Source organism: Podarcis filfolensis (genome assembly GCF_964270895.1).
Source record: "Podarcis filfolensis genome assembly, chromosome: 6".
Classification (NCBI taxonomy): domain Eukaryota; kingdom Metazoa; phylum Chordata; class Lepidosauria; order Squamata; family Lacertidae; genus Podarcis; species Podarcis filfolensis.
In genome coordinates, this window is record NC_139609.1 from 47,580,993 (window position 1) to 47,605,273 (window position 24,281).

General features: G+C 42.4%; 1 protein-coding gene across 1 annotated transcript; it reads right to left on the reverse strand.

Moving 5' to 3' along the window:
• Nucleotides 1-664: 664 nt before the first annotated feature.
• RAD54L (RAD54 like) lies at nt 665-21,663 on the reverse strand. Its single transcript, XM_083620191.1, has 18 exons — nt 21,184-21,663; nt 20,562-20,648; nt 19,352-19,471; nt 17,887-17,947; nt 16,839-16,974; nt 16,162-16,231; nt 15,140-15,428; nt 14,478-14,602; nt 13,381-13,531; nt 12,517-12,643; nt 11,704-11,778; nt 9,780-9,910; nt 7,481-7,591; nt 5,003-5,126; nt 4,655-4,733; nt 3,708-3,887; nt 2,330-2,493; nt 665-1,576 (listed from the first exon to the last, which is right to left on the reverse strand). Exons 1-18 carry the CDS (start codon nt 21,184-21,186, stop codon nt 1,375-1,377), a joined length of 2,235 nt encoding a protein of 744 aa, XP_083476317.1. The 5' UTR covers nt 21,187-21,663; the 3' UTR covers nt 665-1,374.
• Nucleotides 21,664-24,281: the final 2,618 nt, after the last annotated feature.

The following is a 24,281-nucleotide window of genomic DNA, read 5'->3' on the forward strand; positions in this document are numbered from 1 at the left end:
CTTCTGATTACTTACTCCTATATAAGTCCCGTGGGGGACGCTGTGGTCTAAACCACAGAGCCTAGGGTTTGCCGATCAGAAGGTCGGCAGTTCGAATCCCTGTGAAAGGGTGAGCTCCCATTGCTCGGTCCCTGCTCCTGCCAACGTAGCAGTTCGAAAGTACGTCAAGTGCAAGTAGATAAATAGGTACCGCTCCGGCAGGAAGGTAAACGGCGTTTCCGTGCGCTGCTCTGGTTTGCCACAAGCGGCTTAGCCATGCTGGCCCCATGACCCAGAAGCTGTCTGCGGACAAATTCCAGCTCCCTCGGCTATAGAGCGAGATGAGCACTGCAACCCCAGAGTCGTCCGCGACTGGACCTAATGGTCAGGGGTACCTTTACCTTTTTATATAAGTCCCAGTGAACTCAGCACTTCTGAGGAGACATGAACAGGATTGCAGTGTTATGACTTCCCCTGAACCTCAGAGGTCAAGGTTTCAGCCATGACTAGGTATGCAAAGGAAGACTGAACACTTCCATTTATAACAATCACCCCTAAAATTACCGTTACATAAGCTTCATAGGATGAGATGCTGACTGGTTTAAGAGGCTGAGAGGTGAAGTCCCAACAGCTCACTCATATGAGTGTTAGAAGTCTTCCCACCGAGTTAAGCCCCACACTGCTGTACGAAGTATTGCAGTCTACATTTTATTTTACTCTATAAAAACAGGACAGTGATAACTGGCACATATGTTATCACTATCTTTTAAAGTCAATGCTGTGGAGAGTCAATAAATAAGCTTAAGGAGTTAAGATACAGAAATATTTTGTCCCGGTACTCGTGAACTCAATTTTCTTTAAGTGAATCTTCTGCCTGGAGAACTAAGGCATCAACCATCTGAGGTTCAAGTGGAAAAACAGACTTCTTTCACCCATCTGCTTTGATTTTGAGGTTTCCAGATTCTATTTACACTAGGCCTTACCTCATTAGCAGAATTAAAACAGATCTTTTCATTACTATTTAACAGCAAGCAATTCAGTTTCAATAAATTGTATGTATATCCATTGTTCACTGTTATTCTTGAAAAATTAACTTTGTAGGCATGTCTTTAAATTTTTCAGAACAAGTAACACAGTCCAAAGAGTGATAAAGTAGCATGGGATCAATTCCATGATCAGAAGTGAACACTTTTCTGTCGCGGTCTTCCCATACATGCCAGGTTTCATAAACATAATTATACTAGTGCTCTGTGACCAACTGATTTGGCCTACCACTTTTGTAAAGAAGATATAGTTCTTCCACGGCATTAATGGGAGAAAAAGTGTAATCTTAAACGTGGTGGGGATCAGGATAACAAATAGCTTGAGTTTCAGAAAGTCAGCCCAAACCAATCGTCATGGTATCCCCCGTTGCTCTTCATGGGAATGATGATGGAAGGTAAAGGTGACAGCAGCATCCCAGGCAGCCTTGAGGACTGTGTCCTGGAGTCCACGTTTTTCAGCACAGTGATTCCACTGGGATAAGTCAGAAGTGCAGTCAGACCCCTCTGGAGGTGGCCTGACTTGATGGCCATTCACACAGCGACGACACTTGATCCTGCAACGAAGAGTGCATTGTGCTAACAAGGGCCAGAGCCTCTACGTAACTTTCTGCAGGCTTTCATTGTCTGAGCTTAAAGGGCTTGCAATCTTGAAGACACTACCGTTTGCAAAGACTGTATCGTTTAGAAGCATGCTCTATTTTACTTACTGATGAAAAAAGTTTAGGCAGAAATCAGTGCGTGTACCAGAAATTGGAATTAAAACATTTGCTTCGCACCTCTTCCCAAAGTAAAGTTATGATATTCAAACCTTCAGTCAAGCACACAAACTAATAATCTCTTAAGAGGGTTTAGAGCCCTAGGATAATTTATTTATTTTAAGATTGCTTTTACCTGTCTTTCATCTCAACGTCCCAGGATGGGTTACAACCATATAGCCACACACTAATGTCCTATGAAGCAATTTAACCCAAACCCAAAAATGAACACTTCCAATCAGCATGAGTAGCAGGCAAACTGGGGTCACACCAGTATATGTTTCTATAGGGGCCTACTCATAGAGTCCAACAGACAGGCACATTTGTGTACTGCAAGGCTTGAGGCGTACAGCTCACAATACCATTAACCTACACAAATGTTAAGGCCAATACATGATCACGTAGGACATGGTGGGCTGATGTGGTCCTAATCTATTGCTGCATATACAGACTGAACATGGGGATAATTTTTCTTGTTCTGGATAAATATACCACACAAAAGCCTTCATTTGTGTCCCCCAACACATTACCCACAGTTCTTCCAATACTAACTTGTCATGGGTATCACTTGTGGTGGTCTCGTTGAGCGTGAATAGCTCCTTCAGTTCACCAAGAGAGAAGTGTCTTTCCACATCCTGCTCCTCATCTACGACGCAGCTGCTGAGAGCCTTCTTGTGGGTCTGGCGCTGAAAGATCTTTTCCTCAATTGTCCCTGTCTAAAAGGATACAAAATTAAGGCTGGCGCTGGGTTTTTGGAAAGGCCAGAGAATCCTTATAAGCGTTACATGTTCTTTAGCCAGAACCTGATTTCCACATTCCACTTGCCATGCACTCCCAATCAAGGGTGAAGAATGGTGCCATCCATTCCTCATACTGTTCCCTTCTCAAAAAATTGCCCTCTGGGCACCAGTCCTGTAGAGCAGGCTTCCTCAACCTCGGCCCTCCAGGTGCTTTTGGCCTACAACTCCAATGATCCCTAGCTAGCAGGACCAGTGGTCAGGGATGATGGGAATTGTAGTCTCAGAACATCTGGAGGGCCTCAGTTGAAGAAGCCTGCTGTATAGCTTGTTCAGCATGTAAATAAGGAATGAAGCTCTGAAATTTGGCCAAAGACTTCACATCTGTAGGGTGCTTAACTGTTAAATGGGGTGTTATATGTTAGCCAGTTATGTTATTTTTATTCTGTTTCAACTTGTAACTTTAACTACTTTAAGGTCTTGCCATAGGACACTATATGCTCATTATTATATATATATATATAAATATTACAATATAAACTTCTGGTTAAAAGACCAGGATAGATAATCCAAAAGCAGCTGTGGCTTCAGTTTCCAGGCAACAGTGGAAAACCATTGGCCTTAACCTTTAAGCCTGATGGGGATATGCCTCTAAACAAAGAGATTTACGTCTGGGACATCTTCCTTTTCCTATGTCCTGATGAACCTTTAGTTCGCTTGACATCACTGCACATGCCCAGTATCATAACAGATTGGTAAAAAACCAGGCTCCACTGTAGTCCGTTCAAAACCTTTATGTTTTTTCATGCCATGACACCAGCTACCCTTGTGCAACTGGAAATCAGACACCTGTTACAAGAGTAGTTCGGATTTGATATCCCGCTTTATCACTACCCTAAGGAGTCTCAAAGCGGCTAACAATCTGCTTTCCCTTCATCCCCCACATCAAACACTCTGTGAGATGAGTGAGACTGAGAGACTTCAGAGAAGTGTGACTAGCTCAAGGTCACCCAGCAGCTGCATGTGGAGGAGCGGAGACGCGAACCCGGTTCACCAGATTACGAGTCCACCGCTCTTAACCACTACACCACACTGGCTCTCAAACTTGTTTCTTTTTTGCAACAGACTCAAGCTTTGCCATCTGTACTCTGCGATGAGGACAGTCACAAGCAGGGTTGGAACCCAAGCCTTACCGAAAGCAATCGATAGATATAGCAAGTCTTCTTCTGGCCATCTCTCCAGACACGGGCCATGGCTTGTTCGTCATTGGCTGGATTCCAGTCTGGGTCAAACATCACAAGTCTGTTTGCTCCAATCAAATTTAAGCCACAACCACCTGCTTTGCTGCTCAGCATGAAAATGAATTCAGGGTTCTGGGGGACCAGAGAAACTCAAGTTAGGTGCCCAGCACAAGTGACACTGCTGACTCAGTAGGTTATTTCTGAAAAACACACTTCAAATTATCCTTTTATCTTGTATGCAAAATGAATGAACACGAACATTGATCAATAGACTACTCTTTCTTCCTTTCAGACTAAAGATACTGGGCTCATCCAACTTTGTAGCGAGGAACATCACAAGCCGTTGCCCTACAAATATATATACAGCCAAAGATTATTGGTACTACTTGTTTGTGTATTCTCCAACCAGTAATATGTACATGAAAGCTTATCATTAGAAGACTTAGTAACACTGATGGAAAACTAGAGGCACAAATCTAGACAGGGCAATAATACATCCATCCTATCTCCACATTAACCCTTCTCTCTTCCTGTTCTAACCATGCTGGGTTTTCTTGACCCCTGGACACCGGATAAAAAAGATTTTCAACTTTGTTTTCGGATGAGTGCATCACTAACAGGAGAAGTGATCACGCACCAAAGTACATGTCTGTATCACATCACTGGATTTGCATAACAGCCATGAACGCTCACTGGAACGTCATGCTGAAAATATTTTCCTATTGCAAGGATACCTCTATTTCAAGCAAGGGTACATATTTTGGCTGTAACTGGCATTAAAATGCAGGAGGCCAACGAGGCTTTTTTACTGGAAGACTATATTGTAACCACTTCTGCCCTGTTTTGTAGGAAGGGTGGAACTAGAAAGGATGGAACTTGAGCCTGGAAGTTTCACTTACAGAAATGCTGTTGAAACGCTCCACTATCTTTGCTCTCTTTTTAATGGACATGGTGCCATCCAGACGGACATACAAGTACCTGACAGACACAAAAAGAGGGCAAATTAAGATCCTTATACCAATATGTCCTTGAAATAGCTGCAATTTCACCCCTTACACATGGGATAGTTCTACAAGTGAATTTAATATCAGGAAAAAATTAAGGCAATACTGGGGGAGGAGAGTTTTAGAATAGTTTTATGGAGACAGCAGGCCAAGCCTGACCCATCATTTCTGCACCCATCATTCCCAAGGAAGAGTTCCTCTTAGGTTCTCTCACACACACTCACAACCTCTCAGTCATTATACCTTCTAGCTCTGCAGAGTTTCTCAAAGAGATCCAGTGTCTGAGTATAATTAGAAACTAGGACTACTTTGTCATTACTGGTGCTCCTCGTAACTGCCAAAATGTAGTCCAAAACCAGCATCTTCCCTGAAGGAAAAAAAATATCAATGAATACAAATGCTATAAAACCAGAAACCGCCAACCCAATGCCCACAGATGAAACAGGCCTTCCTTGGCAATCAAGGACAACACAGTGCCTGTGGGTTCTAGGCTGGTGAGCCTTGTGAATTTTTAAATAAATGGCAGGCACTTCCTTTGCCCTTAGAGGGGCTTTTTTGACTGTGGGTGGGTGGGCTGCTCAAGTGTGTGTGTGATTGAGAGATGCACCAGGGCAAAAAGAGTGGATACTGGGGGATGCTCTCTGCTATTAGACAACAACAACATCATTGATGGGGCAGGGGGAGGAATCAATACTGTGTGAATTCCAGGGGACAGCAGGACACAGGTGACTTGACTTCCCATGACAAGCATGAGATTCTCCAGGAGGACTGAAGGGAGCAGCAATGACTATTTGCTCTTCAATTTTGTGTTATGCCACGCCCTCTTGGCAGTCGTTTTGTGACTCGTGCCCACAACACTCTCTCAACAGATGCCCATTGGGAAGGTTGGAGACCCCTGCTATATTTTTTTTTTAAATGATATTTTATTGAAGTTTCAAAAAAAAAAAGTTACAAAGGTGATAAGAAAATAGAAAAAAGAAAACAAAAAATACAAAATACAGAATAGAAAAAAAGAAAAAAGAAACGATTAAAAATAAGTCCATCTTTCAATGTCTTGCCTTTCATTTACTTGTTTCCCTGACCTCCTCTCACCTCCCTTTTTTGTATTCCATTTCGAATGATTAATTCAGCAAATCCTTTCCCTCTTTGTTTTTATCTTAGTTCTTTATCTTAACATATTATAGCCTTATATTTTCATCTATTAACAAGCCATTTTTACATACTCCTTTTTAACATTGTTGCTAAAACCGCTTCATTTCATTCCGACATCATTTTAACATTCATTAATTTTGCAGTGTTTCTGTAAATAGTCCTTAAATTTCTTCCAGTCTTCTTCCACCGACTCTTCTCCCTGGTCTCGGATTCTGCCAGTCATTTCCGCCAATTCCATATAGTCTATCACTTTCATCTGCCATTCTTCCAGGGTGGGTAGATCTTGTGTCTTCCAATACTTTGCAATAAGTATTCTTGCTGCTGTTGTAGCGTACATAAAAAAAGTTCTATCCTTCTTTAACACCAATTGGCCGACCATTCCCAGGAGAAAGGCCTCTGGTTTCTTCAAGAAGGTATATTTAAATACCTTTTTCATTTCATTATATATCATCTCCCAGAAAGCCTTAATCCTTGGGCACGTCCACCAAAGGTGAAAGAATGTACCTTCATTATCTTTACATTTCCAACATTTATTATCGGGCAAATGATAGATTTTTGCAAGCTTGACTGGTGTCATGTACTACCTGTATATCATTTTCATAATATTCTCTCTTAAGGCATTACATGCCGTGAATTTCATACCTGTGGTCCACAACTGTTCCCAGTCAGCAAACATAATGTTATGTCCAACATCTTGTGCCCATTTAATCATAGCAGATTTAACCATTTCATCCTGAGTATTCCATTTCAACAGCAAGTTATACATTCTTGAAAGTATCTTAGTTTTGGGATCTAGCAATTCTGTTTCCAATTTTGATTTTTCCACCTGGAAGCCAATTTTTTTGTCCAAATTGTAGGCCTCCCTTATTTGATAATAATGAAGCCAGTCTCGCACTTTTTCTTTCAGTTTCTCAAAACTCTGCAATTTCAATTTATCTCCTTCTTGTTCCAGAATTTCCCAATATTTCGGCCATTTGGCCTCCATATTGAGCTTTTTCTGGGCCTTCGCTTCCATCGGTGACAACCACCTTGGGGTTTTATTTTCAAGTAGGTCCTTATATCTTATCCAGACATTAAACAATGCTTTCCTGACAATATGGTTTTTAAATGCTTTGTGTGCTTTAACCTTGTCATACCACAAATATGCATGCCACCCAAAAACCTTATTAAAACCTTCTAAATCCAAAATGTCTGTGTTCTCAAGAAGCAGCCATTCTTTCAACCAGCAGAATGCTGCTGATTCATAATAGAGTTTAAGGTCTGGCAGGGCAAATCCACCTCTTTCCTTTACATCAGTTAGTATTTTAAATTTTATTCTGGGCTTCTTGCCCTGCCAAACAAATCTAGAAATGTCTCTCTGCCACTTCTTGAAACAATCCATTTTGTCCAAAATTTGCAATGATTGAAACAAAAATAACATTCTTGGCAATACATTCATCTTTATAACAGCAATTCGACCTAACAAGGAAAGCTTCAAATTTGACCTGGAGACCCCGGCTATAAACAGTGCTGAGAAATCAATCCCCAATATAATCTCACACACAGATACGTTTTTGCAGCAACATTTACCTGAGAGCTGAGGTTCTAGGGACTTGGTGCTATAGCCAGAAGGAAATAACTGCAGAGCACCCACAAACCCCTCCTCTTCCTCCACACACTTCTCATAGATCAGGGCAGGATCTAGAGAAAAGTTATCAAGAATCACTGCACAGAACTAGAGTCGACACACTTTCTGTTTAGCAAGGTACAAGGATTGGTCTTAATGTGATGGAAACAGCTTCCTTACACAGTCCTATTATCTCTGGACAGAAATAACTGCAGCGCCTAATCGTCATCATCATCATCTAAACAGTTCTATAATCTCCCCCTGTATTTAACATGCAATGGTCTAGTATAGCCTCTCTCAACCTTGGGTCCCCAGATGTTCTTGAACTACAACTCCCATCATCCCTGGCCACTGGCCATGCTGGCTAGCAATGATGGGACTTGTAGTCCAACAACATCTAGGTTGAGAAAGGTTGGTCTAGTACCTGAAAACTGTAACTTTACATGTGATCATTTTAAATCACTAACTTTTACGTAGTGTAAGTGTGGGGGAACTTGTGGCCTTCCAGATGTTGCTTAGCTACAACTCCCATCAACCGTGATCATTGACTGTGTTGCCCGGGGGTTAATGGGAGGAGACAAACAACATCTGGAGGGCCACAGGTTTCCCACCCTTGATTGAGGGGGCTTCTCTGACAATAAATTACCATACATTGTATATATTCCTTTTCACACATCAAGTGTTCCTCGGCCCACAAGTAACCTTCTGAATGTAGCTCATAATTGCTTCCTTGTTCCATAACTAAGCAGTGTTTTGAAGCTGTATCTCTGCATTCATCCAGACCCAACAGCATCCTCTGTCCGACACTGGCCCATATACACTGCTAGCTTATCTAGTTCTCTTTCCATTTAAGGGTGCCTTGATTTCCCATAAGAAGCCCAAACTATCTGTTCCCAATTTCAAAAATAGCACAACCAAGCATTTAAACCAGGAGCATGCATAGTAGGGATTTTAAACCCATAGTCACATTATGCAATAAATTAAAAATTTGTACATTAATTATGAGAGTGCTAAGATTCAAAATTAAATATTACATTTTTTAAAACCAGCTAAAACCCAAGAGGGTGTGGAGAGGCAAGACACATGCTTGCATAGCTGCAAGTTCCTGTAAGTAAGATGCCTGTATCCCAATGCATTATTCAGGCACTAGAAGGCCAGCCACCAGCCCAAGCAAACTCGAGTCCAGAAGAGGGCACCAGAGTCTCAAACTTTAAACATGGAAAATCTTTACATGGGACAAACATCTGCCTATCCCCACTTAGAGCATAAAGCAAAATGCAGGGGCTTGTGAAAAACCAGTAAAAACAATAGAAGACACGTGCTCCAGTTTAGACAACTGTGCTTTTCCTCAGGGCGGAAAAAGCAGTTTAGTTTATAAATTGCGGAGTTCCAAGAGGGGAGGTTCAGGGGTGGCTTAGATGACTGAGAGGGACAACATACAAAAATACTTCCAGTCCTTTCGAAGAGCATGCTTCTATTACGCTTGCACAGAAGTTGAAGCATAATAGTGCAGCAACTTCACTTTCTCCAACAAGGAAATCAGAGACTGTGAACTGAGTTTTTTCTATCCCTCAGACCCAAAATGCCCATGCCCTTAACACAGTGAGCCAAGATTATGAACCCTATTTTGTTTCAATACCTACAAAACAGAATTTATTCTTTTTAACTGCCATGCAGCATCACTGCTTTGGAATTTAGCTTCAGCAGCAGTGTTTGAAACTCCCATTGTGCTAGGCGCATTTTGTGACAGGGAATTTCATTAGTGTGAGCAGTTTCTGAGTTCTGGGCAAAGTACTGCGCCTAAGATTTCAGAGTAAAACTGCAGAGTGGAAGGAAAGGAGGACCTTTTTCTACCTCTCCACTTCCAGGTACTCTCTGAAGATTGGAGAAGAGACCCTCTTAAGAGGTCAGGGGAAGGACTAGACCGTGTGAAGAATGAACGTAATATTTTAGCTGCAGTTCATTCATTTTCAGCTTTGTATTCTTGTTATAAAAAAGTACGCCTAGACATTCTGTTGTTGCGCCCATAACCTAGGTTTAAGGCGCTATTTAGCTCCTTGCTTTCATATCTCAGTTTCTAACACTGCTTTGCAGAAGTGTTTTAAAAACACCTTCTTAATGACCAGGGCTCTAGTATACAAGAACACTTCAACTTCAGGTTGAAAACCATTCAACAGAGATTTATCTTGTTTCTAACTTTCTGTCCATGTTCTGAGTCCTTGGCACAGGGCATTGTATACATAAACTGACAGGATGACTTACGATTACAGAGTTTCTTCAGCGATGTGATGGAGGAAAGGGATGAAACACTCATGTTCCCTTCCTTCAGTTCCTCAGCAGGCTTTGCTTGCTTGAGGAAGCGTTTGTACAGGTCTGCCTGAAGGGGAGTCAGCCTGAGGTGAAACAAGACATCAATCATGTTCCAATCACTGAACAGATGACCATTACAAAAATCCCATCTTATCCAATCCATGTTGGAATTGCTTAGGGTTAGCTCCCAAATGAACATTTAATGCAAAATAACTCAGAATTTTCCAAAGGGTATAACCTACTTGAGCTACTGAATTCCCCTCGTTGCAAACTCAGAAGGAAACTTGGTGTACAAGAGGAGCTAAATTGTCACTGACTTTGGTGGACCTGGGCAATACCCTAGTCTTATAAGAAAGCCATTCTGCAGAGTCTGGTTTTTCTTCTTCTTTTAATTCATTTGCTTAATTCACAAACTGGTCTTTAAATTGGACTCTTACTAATAATAAAGCTCCATTTTCCACAGTCTCAAAGCTGCCGAGCTAAGATCACTGTTAAAAGTACAGTGGTACCTCGGGTTAAGTACTTAATTTGATCTGGAGGTCCGTTCTTAACCTGAAACTGTTCTTAACCTGAAGCACCACTTTAGCTAATGGGGCCTCCTGCTGCTGCTGTGCCGCCGGAGCACAATTTCTGTTCTCATCCTGAAGCAAAGTTCTTAACCCAAGGTAATATTTCTGGGTTAGCGGAGTCTGTAACCTGAAGCGTATGTAACCTGAAGTGTATGTAACCCGATGTACCACTGTACAAATATCTAGAGATGGCAGCATTAACTTTCACTTTTATGCTATTAACTCTGCCAGCATGCTCAAACCAGAACAAAAGACTGCAAGTCAGAATACTGCATTCTCAGTGATCTACACCCTAACTTTGAAAAATTATTTCCCCCAGAATCTCTCAGAACATCAGTGACATTCCAAAGAGTAAACTATCAAGCAGGAAGGCACTGGTGGGTGGCACCATCACATCTTTCATAAAGCTATTCCTACTATTTGTATACATGATTGTCTTAGGACATGGTGTTCCTTACAGGGTCAGTGTTTTTCAACTTTGCTGCTAAGGAAAGACCTCCTGTCTACACAATTCGCTGCTCACCAAGTTGCTGCTTGAAACCCGGTGCCTTAAAAGCATTATTTTTATTTGTTTTAAAATACATTTTATTAAGGTTCATAGAGAAAAATACTTTTTTTAAAAAAAACCATTATTTTTAAAGGTCCAACATCATCTAGCAGTTCATAGCTATTTGATGTGCAACAAATGAGTTGCACATTCTTTAAAACACACAAAAAATACTGAATGGCATTTAAAAACGTGATTGATTTTCCTGACTTCATTAATGCAGAACATTTTATAAAGGGTATGATTAGATTTGGATGAAAAGCAAAAAACAACAACACAAACCATTGTTGTAGCTAAGCAAAATAAGAAAGGCACTATTCTCTGACATCTAGATGAATGTGGTTCTTTCAGAATAGATTTGAGGCAAGCTCCATCACCGAATTAATTATGCTGACTTTTTTTTTTTTTACTTTGCGGGGCGGGGGTGGATATTATATATGTCAATAACTCAGTTTCTTCCTTTTCATCGAGAGGCAAGTTACCTAGGATCAGTGCACTTACATATTAAAATAAATTAAGCACAACTTTTAAAAATATAGTGACTCCAATAAAGGAATTCATTGTGCTAATAAATAATTCCATTTAAGATGGGAGGTTAATTGGCTGTTACCGAAGGGGCAAAGGGAATATTCTGCCACAACACCCAGAGTAACACAGATCAGAATGTTTCTAATGACTCTTGCTTAGCAAGGCAAGAGTGAATCCACCGCATTTCTTGATTAAGTTTGAAAAGTCTGTGCTTTGCACTTGTATCTTGTACCTGCAGCACACCACCTGCTCTATTTTCACTGGAAGGTATTTGGAGAGAATATCTGAAGTCCTCCTTATGAGACACCTAGAAAGGAACAAAATAAATTAATTTTTTTTAAAAAAAAATTAATGCTGTTAACAAGAATACCTAAGCTCATGACCATCTTCCGGCAGAACACCTTCCTGGTGTTAACAGAGATCTTTCAGATAACAGCTCTGCAGACTTTGATCAGCATGCATGAGCTCTGACAACAAGTACAGTGGTACCTCAGGTTACAGACTCTGCTAACCCAGAAATAGTGCTTCAGGTTAAGAACTTTGCTTCAGGATGAGAACAAAAATCGTGCTCCGACAGTGCGGCAGCAGCAGGAGGCCCCATTAGCTAAAGTGGTGCTTCAGGTTAAGAACAGTTTCAGGTTAAGTACGGACCTCCGGAACAAATCAAGTACTTAACCTGAGGTACCACTGTAAACATAACATCCATTTTAGAAAAAAAAAAAAAAAAAACCCAAACACAACCCACTTTCTTGCTCAGCCGATCAAAGCACTCAAGAGAGACAGTAGTGTCACTATGAGAAGAAAAAATTAATTTGGGGAGACTGGCTGTACATGACCCATAGCAATTGTTGGGTGATGACTTAAAGATGAATGGATTTGCACTTTCTGAGCTCTATCAGACACTACTGGGATGAATTATGAGGAATAATGAAATGAGCCGTTTCCAGGGTCAAAGTAACTTTAACTACCACAGCACAATCTGGGGAGTTAGAACTAGGGAAATAAAGTGCTCCTAGGATAAAAAAGGGAAACTTGTGAACTTCACCTGTTGACGATGCTGATCAGCTCTTTAAGCCTCTCCTCTCCCTTGTGTCTTCCTGCTTCACTTGCATCGGCATCCCTGCCTTTCAGGATGGGAATTTCAAAGTGCTTTTTAAACTCCTGAGCTGTCCCTGTCCGAAAAAGCAAAACTTGATGATGAGGAATAGCCCTACCTTTCATTTTCTACATTCTGTTGCAAGTTTTAAATGCTATTAACTATTTCAAACACGTCTTCCATTGCATTTCAAACTTTCTGATGCACATAAATGTCTCTGTAGCCTAGTAGGTTTAGACAACAGCTTTTTTTCTGGATCAGGCAGAACCTCATAATTCAGAAAGGCATGTGAAACTTTAGAAATAACCATTCCTTTGCCTTGGAAGCATCATCACTTATGCCTCCAAGTCCCACCTGCTCTCACTTAATGAGAGATCCAATTATACAACACTTTCAAACATTGACAGAAACTTGGTCATTTAATAAGATGCTGAGGAAAGCAGACACAGCAGACATCTGGGCCAAAATTGAAAGGTAAGCATATGACATAGCTGGTAATACAGTGACTCTGTTCCCAAAAGGTTCCCTAGCAGACTCCCACGAGGTGGTTCACACTTTTTTGGAACTCCAAAGCTAGCAGCACTTTGATTAGTCCACATCTTCCAATAAAATGGTTCACCACTGTTCTGTGGAACAGAGCTACACTATAATAATGTGTGAAACACAGTGTGAGTGGCAATTTGATATACACTTGCAGCACACAACCACACTTCCCCACACCCAGTCATTATGGTGGGGAACTTAGAAACTTGGGCTGCCAACTTCAGACTTATTATACTGCTGTTGCTGTTGTTTTAAAAAAGAAGTCCCTACCGAGGATGCCCGAGTTGACAAAATGTACTAGACTGAAGTATTCAAGGAGGTCATTCTGAATGGGGGTTCCTGAGATGAGCACTCGCCGTGCAGTTTTCAGGCTGTTCAGAGCTTGGTAAGTTTGGTTATCTGAGTTCTTCAGCCTGTGACCCTGAAAAATGAAAGAGTAACAGGATACAAGCATATTTACTTTTGCAGAATCAATATACCTATCTTATAAACCTGCAGACATGATTAAATCTAAGCACTACAAAATAAGAAATATACTAATAGGTGCATGTTCCTACTGCAACCCTCCCCCCCCCCCACGGCCAGTGGGTTTATTTAACTGCTAGTTATAAGACACCTGAAGAGCACTATGATGTCCTAGCAGCTAACCACTGGAAGCAATGACAAGTGCTAATAATTAATAAAAGGAGAAGGGATACATTGCAAAGGCTTCCGATGAACCAAAGTAGTTATACAAGATTATGGGATGGGACTAAATCTAATATAGGTCCTCTGGGAAAACACAAGGGGGGGCAGTGGGGATGAGCTCTTTTGCTTTGCATGCAAAATGTCTCAGGTTCAGATCCCTGGCATCTCCCTCTTAAAGGATCCCTAATACCTGAGAGAACTGCAAGACATGGGGAGCCAGGAGGGGAGAACAGGTGCTGTAAGCATCAAGCTGCTTCTTTGGCACAGGGATAGCAATGCCACTTAAATAATAATAATAATACTCTTGCACCAAGGGGAGTTTTGCCTTCTACTGCTAGTTACTGGGGAAGGGGTTCTATTTGCATCAGGAAAACAGGTGGGGAAGGAAAGGTTGAAATTCGCTGCTCTCTGCCTTATAGTTTTGATGCACCAATATCACCCCCCATCCATTTTAAATGTTAAGAACCGCTGGTGTGGTTGCTAACCATGCAGTCACAGAAACTTTGGGTTTAGCCCTCAGCTGCACTTAGCATAGGGGCAAACCTTCCTGCATGTTGCCAATTAAGTGGCTAGAAATTCCTGCCCAGGCTCACCACTGAAGCTGAGTGACATCAGCCAAATTTTGACTCCATGGGCGATCAATCACTCGCTAACGAGAATACCAGCTGCTTTCCACCTACCTCATCACATATGACCAACCCAACACTCCCTTTCTGGAGGACTTCAGCATGAAGTCGGAATGTTTCGTAGGAAATTATCAGGATCGGGGATGGGACTCTTAGGCCTCGCTGGTTCATAAACCCAGCTATTAGGAAAAATAAAAACAGCAAAAGAAAAATAAGTGAGGTGTATTTGGAAGCCAAGGGAAGACAGCGTAAGCTTTAGGAATAAGCAGTTTTGCAAAACTGTGCATCCCACATTTACCTCTACACTTACTTTTTGTGTTCTGCTATATTGCAACAAAGTGTTTTTTACATCCAAAGAATCACAATGCATTATTTCCTTCATCTCCAGTACTCAAAGTGGCTCAAGAGATCCATGGCAGAGCTGGAAGAGTCTAGGTCATCCAGGTCCCACAAGCTACCGACCCAAGTTCTCTTACTAGGTCCTCTATGTACCTGTCTCTAGTCCTTTGCTAGCTCTGCTGTTTTTACCCTCTGTTCACAACTGTAGAAACCATTTATCAAATTCCTCAGCATGAATCTTTGAATTAAAGCCTGCCAAGAATGTGATGATTGTCACAACTGAGTATGAGGGAATACAGCTTATGTAGTAGTGTTCTTGCTTTACAGCAAATCATTTTCTTTCTTTTTTAAAAGCACATATTGTGAAGCCTCCATACCTAGCTTCCTGTCTATATCCTCCTTGGAGCCTCCATCGATAGCCAGTGGCTGAATCCTTCCTCCAAGCCATTTACCCACTTCATTGTACCAGTTCTTCACCAGGCTGGAAGGTGAGACCACAACGGCCTTGTCGATCTCAGGCTTGCAATCTGGACTTTGGCGCAAGAGCGTCCACATCAGAGTGATGCACTGCAAGGTCTTGCCCAGACCCATCTCGTCTGCCATAATGCAGCCATGACTTCCAGGGATGCGGCGGCCTGTCACGCACTCCCACAGGAACTTCACCCCCTGCACGGAAAGCGTTTCCCTTGTATTAGAATACACTTGCAGGACGAAAAGTGATATTGCGCATGAAGCAGCACCTGCGCAAATTGCGACTGGATGCACAGGAAGCTATTGGTATTCAATACCGATTACAACATTGCTCTCGAAACAGAAGAGCTTGGGAAACTGGAGAGACACAAAGATTTGCTCAGAAATGCACAGGTTCCAACGACAGCCAATAGTGTCACAGCTCATAGTGCAGGGAATTGCCATTTTAGCCTGGCCTTTGAAGCACAGGGAAAGATGGTTGCAGCCACTCAGCTAGAAGCAGCAGACACAGAAGCCTGCAGGAAAGGGGTGTGTGAAGTGTGCTAGCTGCAGGAAAAGTAAGCAGGTGGGCGTGGGGTCCTTGGCCATTGCTGCACAATGGCTCCCAGCATCTCCCAACAGCAGCAGCAAAGGAAGTGTCCCCTCCCCTGCTTCAGAGCAGAGCAGGGACTTGCAGGCCCGACCCTACATAGAGGTGGTGCTTCAGGGCCCTTGGCCACATAGTTATCAAGCAATTCCCTAGCTTTCCTCCCAATATTGAAGCTAGGAGGCGTCATTAGGCACCTGCTCAACAACCCTACCCCCACACACCTTCAAGCTTAGGAATGCTCTTCACACTTGCCAGAGGACCACTCTCTAGGGTGAAAGAAAATGCAGTGAAAAGTTCACAGCAGCATTACTGCTGCATTTGGTAACTCGCAGAACTCACCTCTCTCTGATGGGGTCGTAAGACACGGCTGAGAACAGGATCCACCACAACATGAACAGGCACTTTGTCCCTTCAGGTAAGAAACAATAGAGAGATCAGAGCAGGCATAAAGGTCAAAGCACTATTCTGAAGGATATTCACAAGGGGCACAAGGCCTGTTAATGCACCACTCTGCTTCACAAGACAGGGACTCCTACCACGTGGCTACTTTCCCAGTCAAAACCAACTAGGCCCAGTTGAAAGTCATAGCAACATTCAGATATGCTTTGCATCCCTCCAGAGAAAGCAGTGCACAGCTATCTTATTACTGGGGGACACAGAATTCAGTAATATGAGCAAGCAGCGATGAACACTCTGTGGTTTGTGTTTGATAAAGATATATTTGTAAGGAATTTACTGAACAGGGAACGATGCTTCATGTCCTTCTGAATCAATCATCCTCAACAATCTGGATAGTTTTCTTGTGTGAAACACAAACACTTGTAACTGATCCACCACTGCGTCTCCGTTATGGGAGATGAATCAGCCTAATGACTGCAAAATGGCAATTGAATACTAAGTTTGCATGCCGATTCTAAGATCCGTCAAAATATCAACAGATACACAAACCAAGCTGAAATGGTGGGAGAGAACCTACTGGGTGTGGGGAGAGGGGAGGTCGGAAGGAAGCAACTCACTTGTCGATTTTCAGCTGGTCATGAGCAGTCAGAGGTGGAGGTTCGTAGAGCACCAGAGCTCCTTCTTCAAAAGGGTCATGGAGAGCATGCCTGAGTCCTGCACGCTTGATACCCAGAGCTCTAAAGCCAGGGGAACCTGAAAGATGACAAAGAAAAAGCAGCAAGCTGACTGTTTTCAGTAAACGCAGGACTGTCAAATATCCTATTACAGTGACAACACACTGACTATTAGGGAAAGTTAGCCCCCAGTATAAAGTGCTATGTGTGAGATGTAAGCTATAGAATAAACATGGCAGAGATATCTCAATAAGTCTAGTGTGCCATTGCTATCAGATTGAGACTATGCATGAAGGCAGCAAGTAGCATGAAACAAAAAAAAATGGTGTTCTACTCCCATTACAGAGCTTCTGAACTACAGCACCAGATCTCTATCGCCAAACCTGGCCTGAACAAAATGTAAAAATCCACACCTCATCAGAAAACACACACACACACACGAGTGCCCTTAGTCAATAAAGGATAGTTAGACCAATACTTGAAGGTGTAACTACAGTAATTATTCACAAGTTTTAGGTTAATGAATCAAGGAATGATTCATGAACCCATATATTTGGCACATAGCTTATGCTTGTATCATCAACTCAGTCTATGAATTTCCAGATACAACTAACCAGCAAAGGAAGCATTTTTGTCTATCTCCTCCCATTAACTGCAGGTGCATTTTGAAACCTGGTGTCAATTCATAAAATTCAAGAAGTCTGAGACCCAAAATTATAACTAAAATCTAGGGTTCTGTAAGCCTACATGACTTATAGACCAGTGTTATGCATATTTACTTGGAAATAAGCCTCACTACATTCAAAGAAGCTTACTTTCAGGTAAACATGCATAGGAGGGCAGCCTAAATAAGCATTACAACCCACCACTTAATAATTCAACATTTTTCATACATTTTTTTTTACACACAAAACTTCATTATTCTACACATTCAGAGTTAACAGATGGCAAAGTAAGACTTAATGTTAGGAGGGAAACCCCATGGATTTACCTGTGTAGTTTGGAATAGGAACTTTGAAAGGTTTTGACAAAATGCTGCGAATAAAGGCCTCCTGGGATTTAAAGTATAAAATATTAATTAGTTTAACATTAAAAATACCTTTCAAGCTAATCAGTAAGCCAGTGTTTTTCATCCAGTGTGCCGTGGTACCCTGGGGAGCCTTGAATGATGGTCAGGGGTGCCACAGTCAACACTGGCCTCTATCCTTCTTTCTTTCCCTCCCTCTTCTGATGCCCTCTTGAGTTTCTGCCTTCTAAAGGCTTGCACAGCTGTTTGTTGTGGCAGCCCTGCTGCTGCCACTGCTGCCTCATGTTCACCTTTGGCCAGTCTCTGTTGGGCCACTGAGTCTGGGGGCATCCTCTGCCCAGGTCCCTGTGGGGCGGCATGAGGAGGCACATCTCTTTGGAGCACGGGGGAGCAGTGGCTGCCCAAGGACACCCAAGGAGACAGGAGAGGAGGCTGAGAGAATATTCCACGAGGGAGGGTGTTCAAAAAGGGGTGAAATGCTGTTAGCTCTGCAGACAAGGGGTGACACAACTGGGCTTCTGAGCCTCACAGGGGTGCCGCAGAAAGAAAGTAGTTGGTCAAGGGAGCCGTGGACTCAAAAAGGTTGAAAACCTCTGCAGTAAGCAATAATGAAATTTATACTGAGATTGGCAGATTTTGCTTCTAACTAAATGTATTTAGCACTGAATGACAACAAGTATTTTCCACTATTGTTCCTGCACTCTGGAAAGCCCTGCCATTTATGAAACATAATCTATCAGTTGCTTCAGAAGTCTTATAAAGATATCACTTTTTGCCCAGGCTATCCATGACCATCAGATTGGACCCTATTATTACGTACTAGAACTCTGTTTTTATTATGGTTTTCTGTTTGTACGTTTGTATTTTTGTAAATGGTTTAAGAGAGTTTAAGTATCAATTGGTTTAGAAAATGTTTTAAATAATAATAAATATATTTAGAAACTTAGTAGCATTTCATCTACTATTTTATTTGTAAAACATTTGGGGAGCTCTTTGAACAAGTCGTTTTTATTAGGCTCCTAAATAAAGAACAGTTCATTAACAGCTTATTCTTTACAGATCTCTTATATTATATTCCAGAGAGAACATATATAAAAATCACTTTCTATACTATTTAACTGGGAAGAAGTTGATCCCAAAAAAGTGTCATTTCTCTCTGTGAACCCAATCCAAAGCCACCAGGTTCTTATAGCCGGCTACAGACAGATAACACAGCATCTTTTTTCACAGCAGGAAAATCTGTGTGCTTATGATCTTCTGGCTCATAGCCTTTGTGCCTTTGCAAACTCACAGCTTCTCATTCAGGTGGTGTGAGTTCATCCACAACCCAACCAATAAAAGAGCCATACTAGAAACAGCATTGTCTCCCACCCTCAGGAATAAGTTAATTGTGTAAAATTTCATGAGAAAACATAAATAAATCACTTGCATGTTTACTGCCATCAAGGCAATGAGGCTGATTGGTTAACTGTGCCAAGGGCTTCCGGAAAGGTGACATATAACACTCCCTGTTATCGACTTTGCTGCCATGTTTCTGTCTCTTCCGAGTCTAGAAAAGATTAGAAATATTGCATTAGGATTGGAGAACCCAGGTGTACATACAACAGTCATACTGCCTAAAACCATTCATTTAGATTATTTGTGCATCTGAGCATTTCGTTTTTTTTAAATTGTTTTTCAATGAAGTGATGTTCACCATCAGTGCCACAAACCTTGTCAAAAGCAAAAACAAAATGCAAACATGCTTGGAAGGCTAATATGGTTTAAAATTGGGTTTGAAACATTGCCGAGGTTGGGACACACTGGATATAAAGAAGCATAAAGCAAAAAGAGGGCTATTGCAGTTAGAGAACTTGTAATGATAGTGTCTACTATATACGTCTCAAGGAGGGAAAGAATACAAATGTGAAATAATTTGTTTCCAATAGTTGCTAAAATAATTACTTTTTATTTATTTAGAAGAAAAAAAGACTACAGCTACAATCTTATGCACACTTTCTTGGATGCAAGGTTCATTGAACTCAATGAGACTTACTGTCAAATAAACACACGTAAGATTTGGCTGCGTTGAGTTGCGTGTTTAAAATTGTTTAAATATGAATTTCATTAGATAATCCTTAGGTTAACAAACGTTTTCCACATGTACATCAGCTAGAGGAACACACTCCAAGGTGCAAATATACCAGCCACCACATAAAATGTAGCATCTGTATTGACTGGAGCTTGCTTCATCTAAGAGAACAACCAGCTTGAGGATGTCCCAGTGACTCCAACTCCTTGCAGTACACATCCATCATCATATAAGCAATACGCTTACCCACAAACAATCACAATAGCCAAATTGATGCATTATTACTATGATTATACTTGACCCACAATACAGTGCATATACTGAGGCCAACAGATAAGTCCCCCTAGTGAGTTTATGGCCAAAGGTCAGCCACTACACAAGTGATACATCCATAGTGAGAAATGAGAATATATGTGTGTAGTAAAGGAATGGAAAAGCTGATACAAAAAAGGTTTAACAATGCAGTCTCGTTGCTGAAGCTCAGCAGCTCTGGGTCTGGTCAGCATGTTCCATCATGGAAGGAAAGCAGGACACAAGTGTACAACAGAATGATTGACAGGATGCTCACAGTTTCAGGATGCCAGGTGTCATCTTCGTCAGAGCCATTCCCTTCTGGCTTCCTCTTGACCAGCTGACTAGGAGCCAGGCTTCTCCTCTGCAAAAAGAGAAAGGAAAAAGGATAGATCAAGGCAACCTATTAAGAATCTGCATACTGTGGAAGTTGGCATTTTCAACAAACTACGGCTTTATCTGAAACACCTTTTGCCCGTTTGAATGATATAAACTTAGCCCAACAATGCCTATGGGAATTCCTCTGGTTCCCCACTCAGGGCCGGATTTAGGTTTGATGAGGCCCTAAGCTACTGAAGGTAATGGGGCCCTTTGTATGTCCAGCTGTCCTTTGTCAACAACAAATTGTCACTGTTTTTTGTGTTGATTATATGGTAATTTATGGACCTAATAGGTGTCTAAAGCCATTTGCCACTGTTGCTGTATGTAGGTTTTAGTTTATTTGTTTTTTTAGATTATTTTTTGGAAATGTACATCCATGTTTTTTTCCCTTTAATTTTTTTTTGGGGGGGGGACCCCCAAGAGAGTGGGGCCCTAAGCTATAGCTTGTTTAGCTTATACGTAAATCCGGCCCTGCCCATGGGAATTCCTTCGGGCCCCCCCCTCCCCGCTAGGCTTACCATTTCCTCTCAGGACGAGTTAATTTCCATCTGTGGGGAGCAACGGAAGAAAGAACAGGGACCGAGGAGAAAGCAGGGAGGAAGGAAAGAAGGGAGGGGAGGGGGCGACCCTGAAGGCAACAGGAGGCAGCAGTGGCAGCTGCTTGAACTGGGGAAGGGGCGAGAGGAGGCACAGTGGAAATGCCTTCCCTATGGGGAGGGGGCAGCGGCGAAGTCGGAGCCCTCGGGCAGTTGGGAAAAGGGAAGCGGGCGGGGGGTGGACCTGGTGGAGAAGGCGGCACGAGCCCCCTCCGCCCGTCGCACGTGGACGGGGGGTGTCAAGGGGCTGCGCCACTGGCCGGGACGCGGGGCGAGAAGCAGCCACTTCCTCGCGTCTCCCTTTTCTGTTTCCCGCGCGGAGGTTTCCCAGGGTTTCGCCCCGCCCCTCAGCCGAGGCAAGGCCAATCGAGCGCCGACCGGGGAAGCGGCCATCGATCAGCTCCGGGTGCCTGTCGGGAGGAAAGGGACTCGGCAGCCAACAGGAGGGAAGTAAGGGAGGGAGGAGGAGCCTGTTGGGAGGGGCGGAGCACTCTGGTGACCGGGGCTGATGGGAGTTGTAGTCCAAAAACTGGAGTACACACCAGCTTGGCCGACAAAGGCTGTTCTGGCTCGGGGTTGGGGGTCGGAGGAGACCCAGGTTCGGATCCCGACTCCGCCAGCGGGGGGTTAGCAGTTACACGACACAGACGGAATCCACAGAGAAGAGAAATCCTGGCAACACTATACTAAGGGAAACTAAACAAAAACTGCATAAATTCAGAGGGGGGGATTTTGGCAAACTCGCCTACAGACTACCCCCCCCCCACCTCCCAACTTTTTGATCAGAAGCTTTAACCACTTTAAGCATGGGTGGATTTGTTCCTTTAAATGGCATTCCCAAGAGTTTGGTATTTTGGCTGGTGAAGTGTAGGCAAAAATGTGTATTTTGGGCTTAAGTGTGTGTTGTGTCTTTATTATTCCATTCTTCATATTTATTAATTGAATTGGGGTTTTCCTTAGCTATTGAATTGAAGCTCTTATATGGTTGGCACTTTTATTCTTTAGTCGTCTTTTGACATTATTGTAACTTTTCTTTGATGTTTGGATTTCCTGTAAGAGGGGAAACTGGACCACAAGTAGAGAAAGACTGAAATGAACCACTACACCAAAAAAGGAACAAATTTGCTGAAGAAGAATGAGCATGGCTTCTGCAAGAGTAAACCCACGTACTCTTTTAATATATATATATATATATATATATATATATATATATATATAAATTTTCAATTTTCACTTCACACATAAAACTACATAGCACTCAACACACCAGCTGCATTGCTTGGAAATTTCAGATCAGATTCTTATAATTCAGTCCCAAATTTTTTTTCTACATTGCTGTGGGATTCCAGAGGGTTAAAGACACGATCCTCTTGACCACAGTGCAGTTTACAACAAACAACATAAATTTTATAACATCTATACAACATAAAAGGGATGCGGGTGGCGCTGTGGTGTAAACCACTGAGCCTAGGGCTTGCCAATCGGTTTGAATCCCAGTGACAGGGTGAGCTCCCGTTGCTCGGTCCCAGCTCCTGCCAACCTAGCAGTTCGAAAGCACATCAAAGTGCAAGCAGATAAATAGGTACCGCTGCGGCAGGAAGGTAAACGGCGTTTCTGTGCGCTGCTCTGGTTCACCAGAAGTGGCTTAGTCATGCTGGCCACATGACCCGGAAGCTGTCTGTGGACAAACGCCAGCTCCCTCAGCCTATAGAGCAAGATGAGCGCCGCAACCCCAGAGTTGTTCGCGACTGGACTTAACTGGCAGGGGTCCTTTACCTTTACCTTTATACAAGATAAAAATTAGAACAGTTACATAAATACTACATAATAAAATACAGATTCGCCTAACAGCAACAGCAAAAAAAAAAAAAGAGAGAAAATCAGTAGCAGGGTATCTAAAATACAAAAACAGCACACAAATGTGGATTTTGTCACTCGGTAGTCAACACTCAACACTTCTTCCGTTCCTCTCAAAATTCCCAAATGCTATGACCCAACTGCTCTGCAAATATGTTCATTCCCTGCAATACTCTGGCCCTTGTCCCCAATATTAAGTTATTTCAGCCTCCGTACTCCTCAGATGTTGAAATTGGAATAAAGTACACCATAACATAGATCCTTTTGTATATTGAGATTTATTATGGCATTTAGAGTTTTTGCTTCCGGATTTAATTTTCTTTCAGCACTGGATTCTGAATGTCAAGCATCCTGGTTGTATTTGACAAAATTGTTTGGTGACTCCTTCAAAGTCAAAAGGACATTTTACTATACTTTCAAAATACCTGGTTGCTAGTTACAGTGCAAGGAAAGTGTAACCAATTAAATTTTCTGGCATCCAGACCAAAGGAGTTTTAAGGAGTTTGCCTGAGCTTTGGCTGTAGCACACACCTGATTCCTAATATTGACAGCAGCTCATTGATGCCTCATTAATTCTATGTAATTATAGCTGACAATGTCTGCTGGAGCCCCTGTTTAGACAGTCAAGAACTCACAGGTGTCATTTCTGAGGACGTATGCTTTTGTTTTGGCTGTTGCTCTTGTGTGTCTGATCAGCTCTCTAGAGCAGGGGTCCCATGAGCTTCATTCAGGTGGTGGTGGTAGTAGTAGTAGTAGTAGTAGTAGTAGTAGTAATAATAATAATAATAATAATAATAATAATAATAATAATAATATTTATACCCTGTCCATCTTGCTAGATTTCCCCTGCCACTCTGAACGGCTTACAGCATACCGTATTTTTCTCTCCATAACACGCAGATTTTTCCTCCTAGAAAGTAGGGGAAAATGTCTGTGCGTGTTATGGAGCGAATGCCTACAGATGGCGGGGGAATCTGCTGCAGTTGTGAGTAGTCCGTGGCTCGCTTTGAAACAGTAAGCGGCTCCTGTCAGCTAGCGGAGCTGGGGAGGAGGGAGAGAAGCAGAGCGGGGTTGGCTGCTTTAAAACAACCCCGTCCTCTATGTTCCTCTCTCCTCCCCACTGAGCTGCTAAGTAGCAGCAAAGCTTTTCAGCCAGCCTAGCC

What these genes read in the sequence shown, in the direction of transcription:
- RAD54L (XM_083620191.1), bottom strand. An exon ending in GGTTGGTCATATGTGATGAG is followed by an intron (nt 13,532 to 14,477) that starts GTAGGTGGAAAG and finishes TTCATTTTTCAG; the next exon opens with GGTCACAGGCTGAAGAACTC. An exon ending in TGTCAACTCGGGCATCCTCG is followed by an intron (nt 12,644 to 13,380) that starts GTAGGGACTTCT and finishes TTTTTCGGACAG; the next exon opens with GGACAGCTCAGGAGTTTAAA.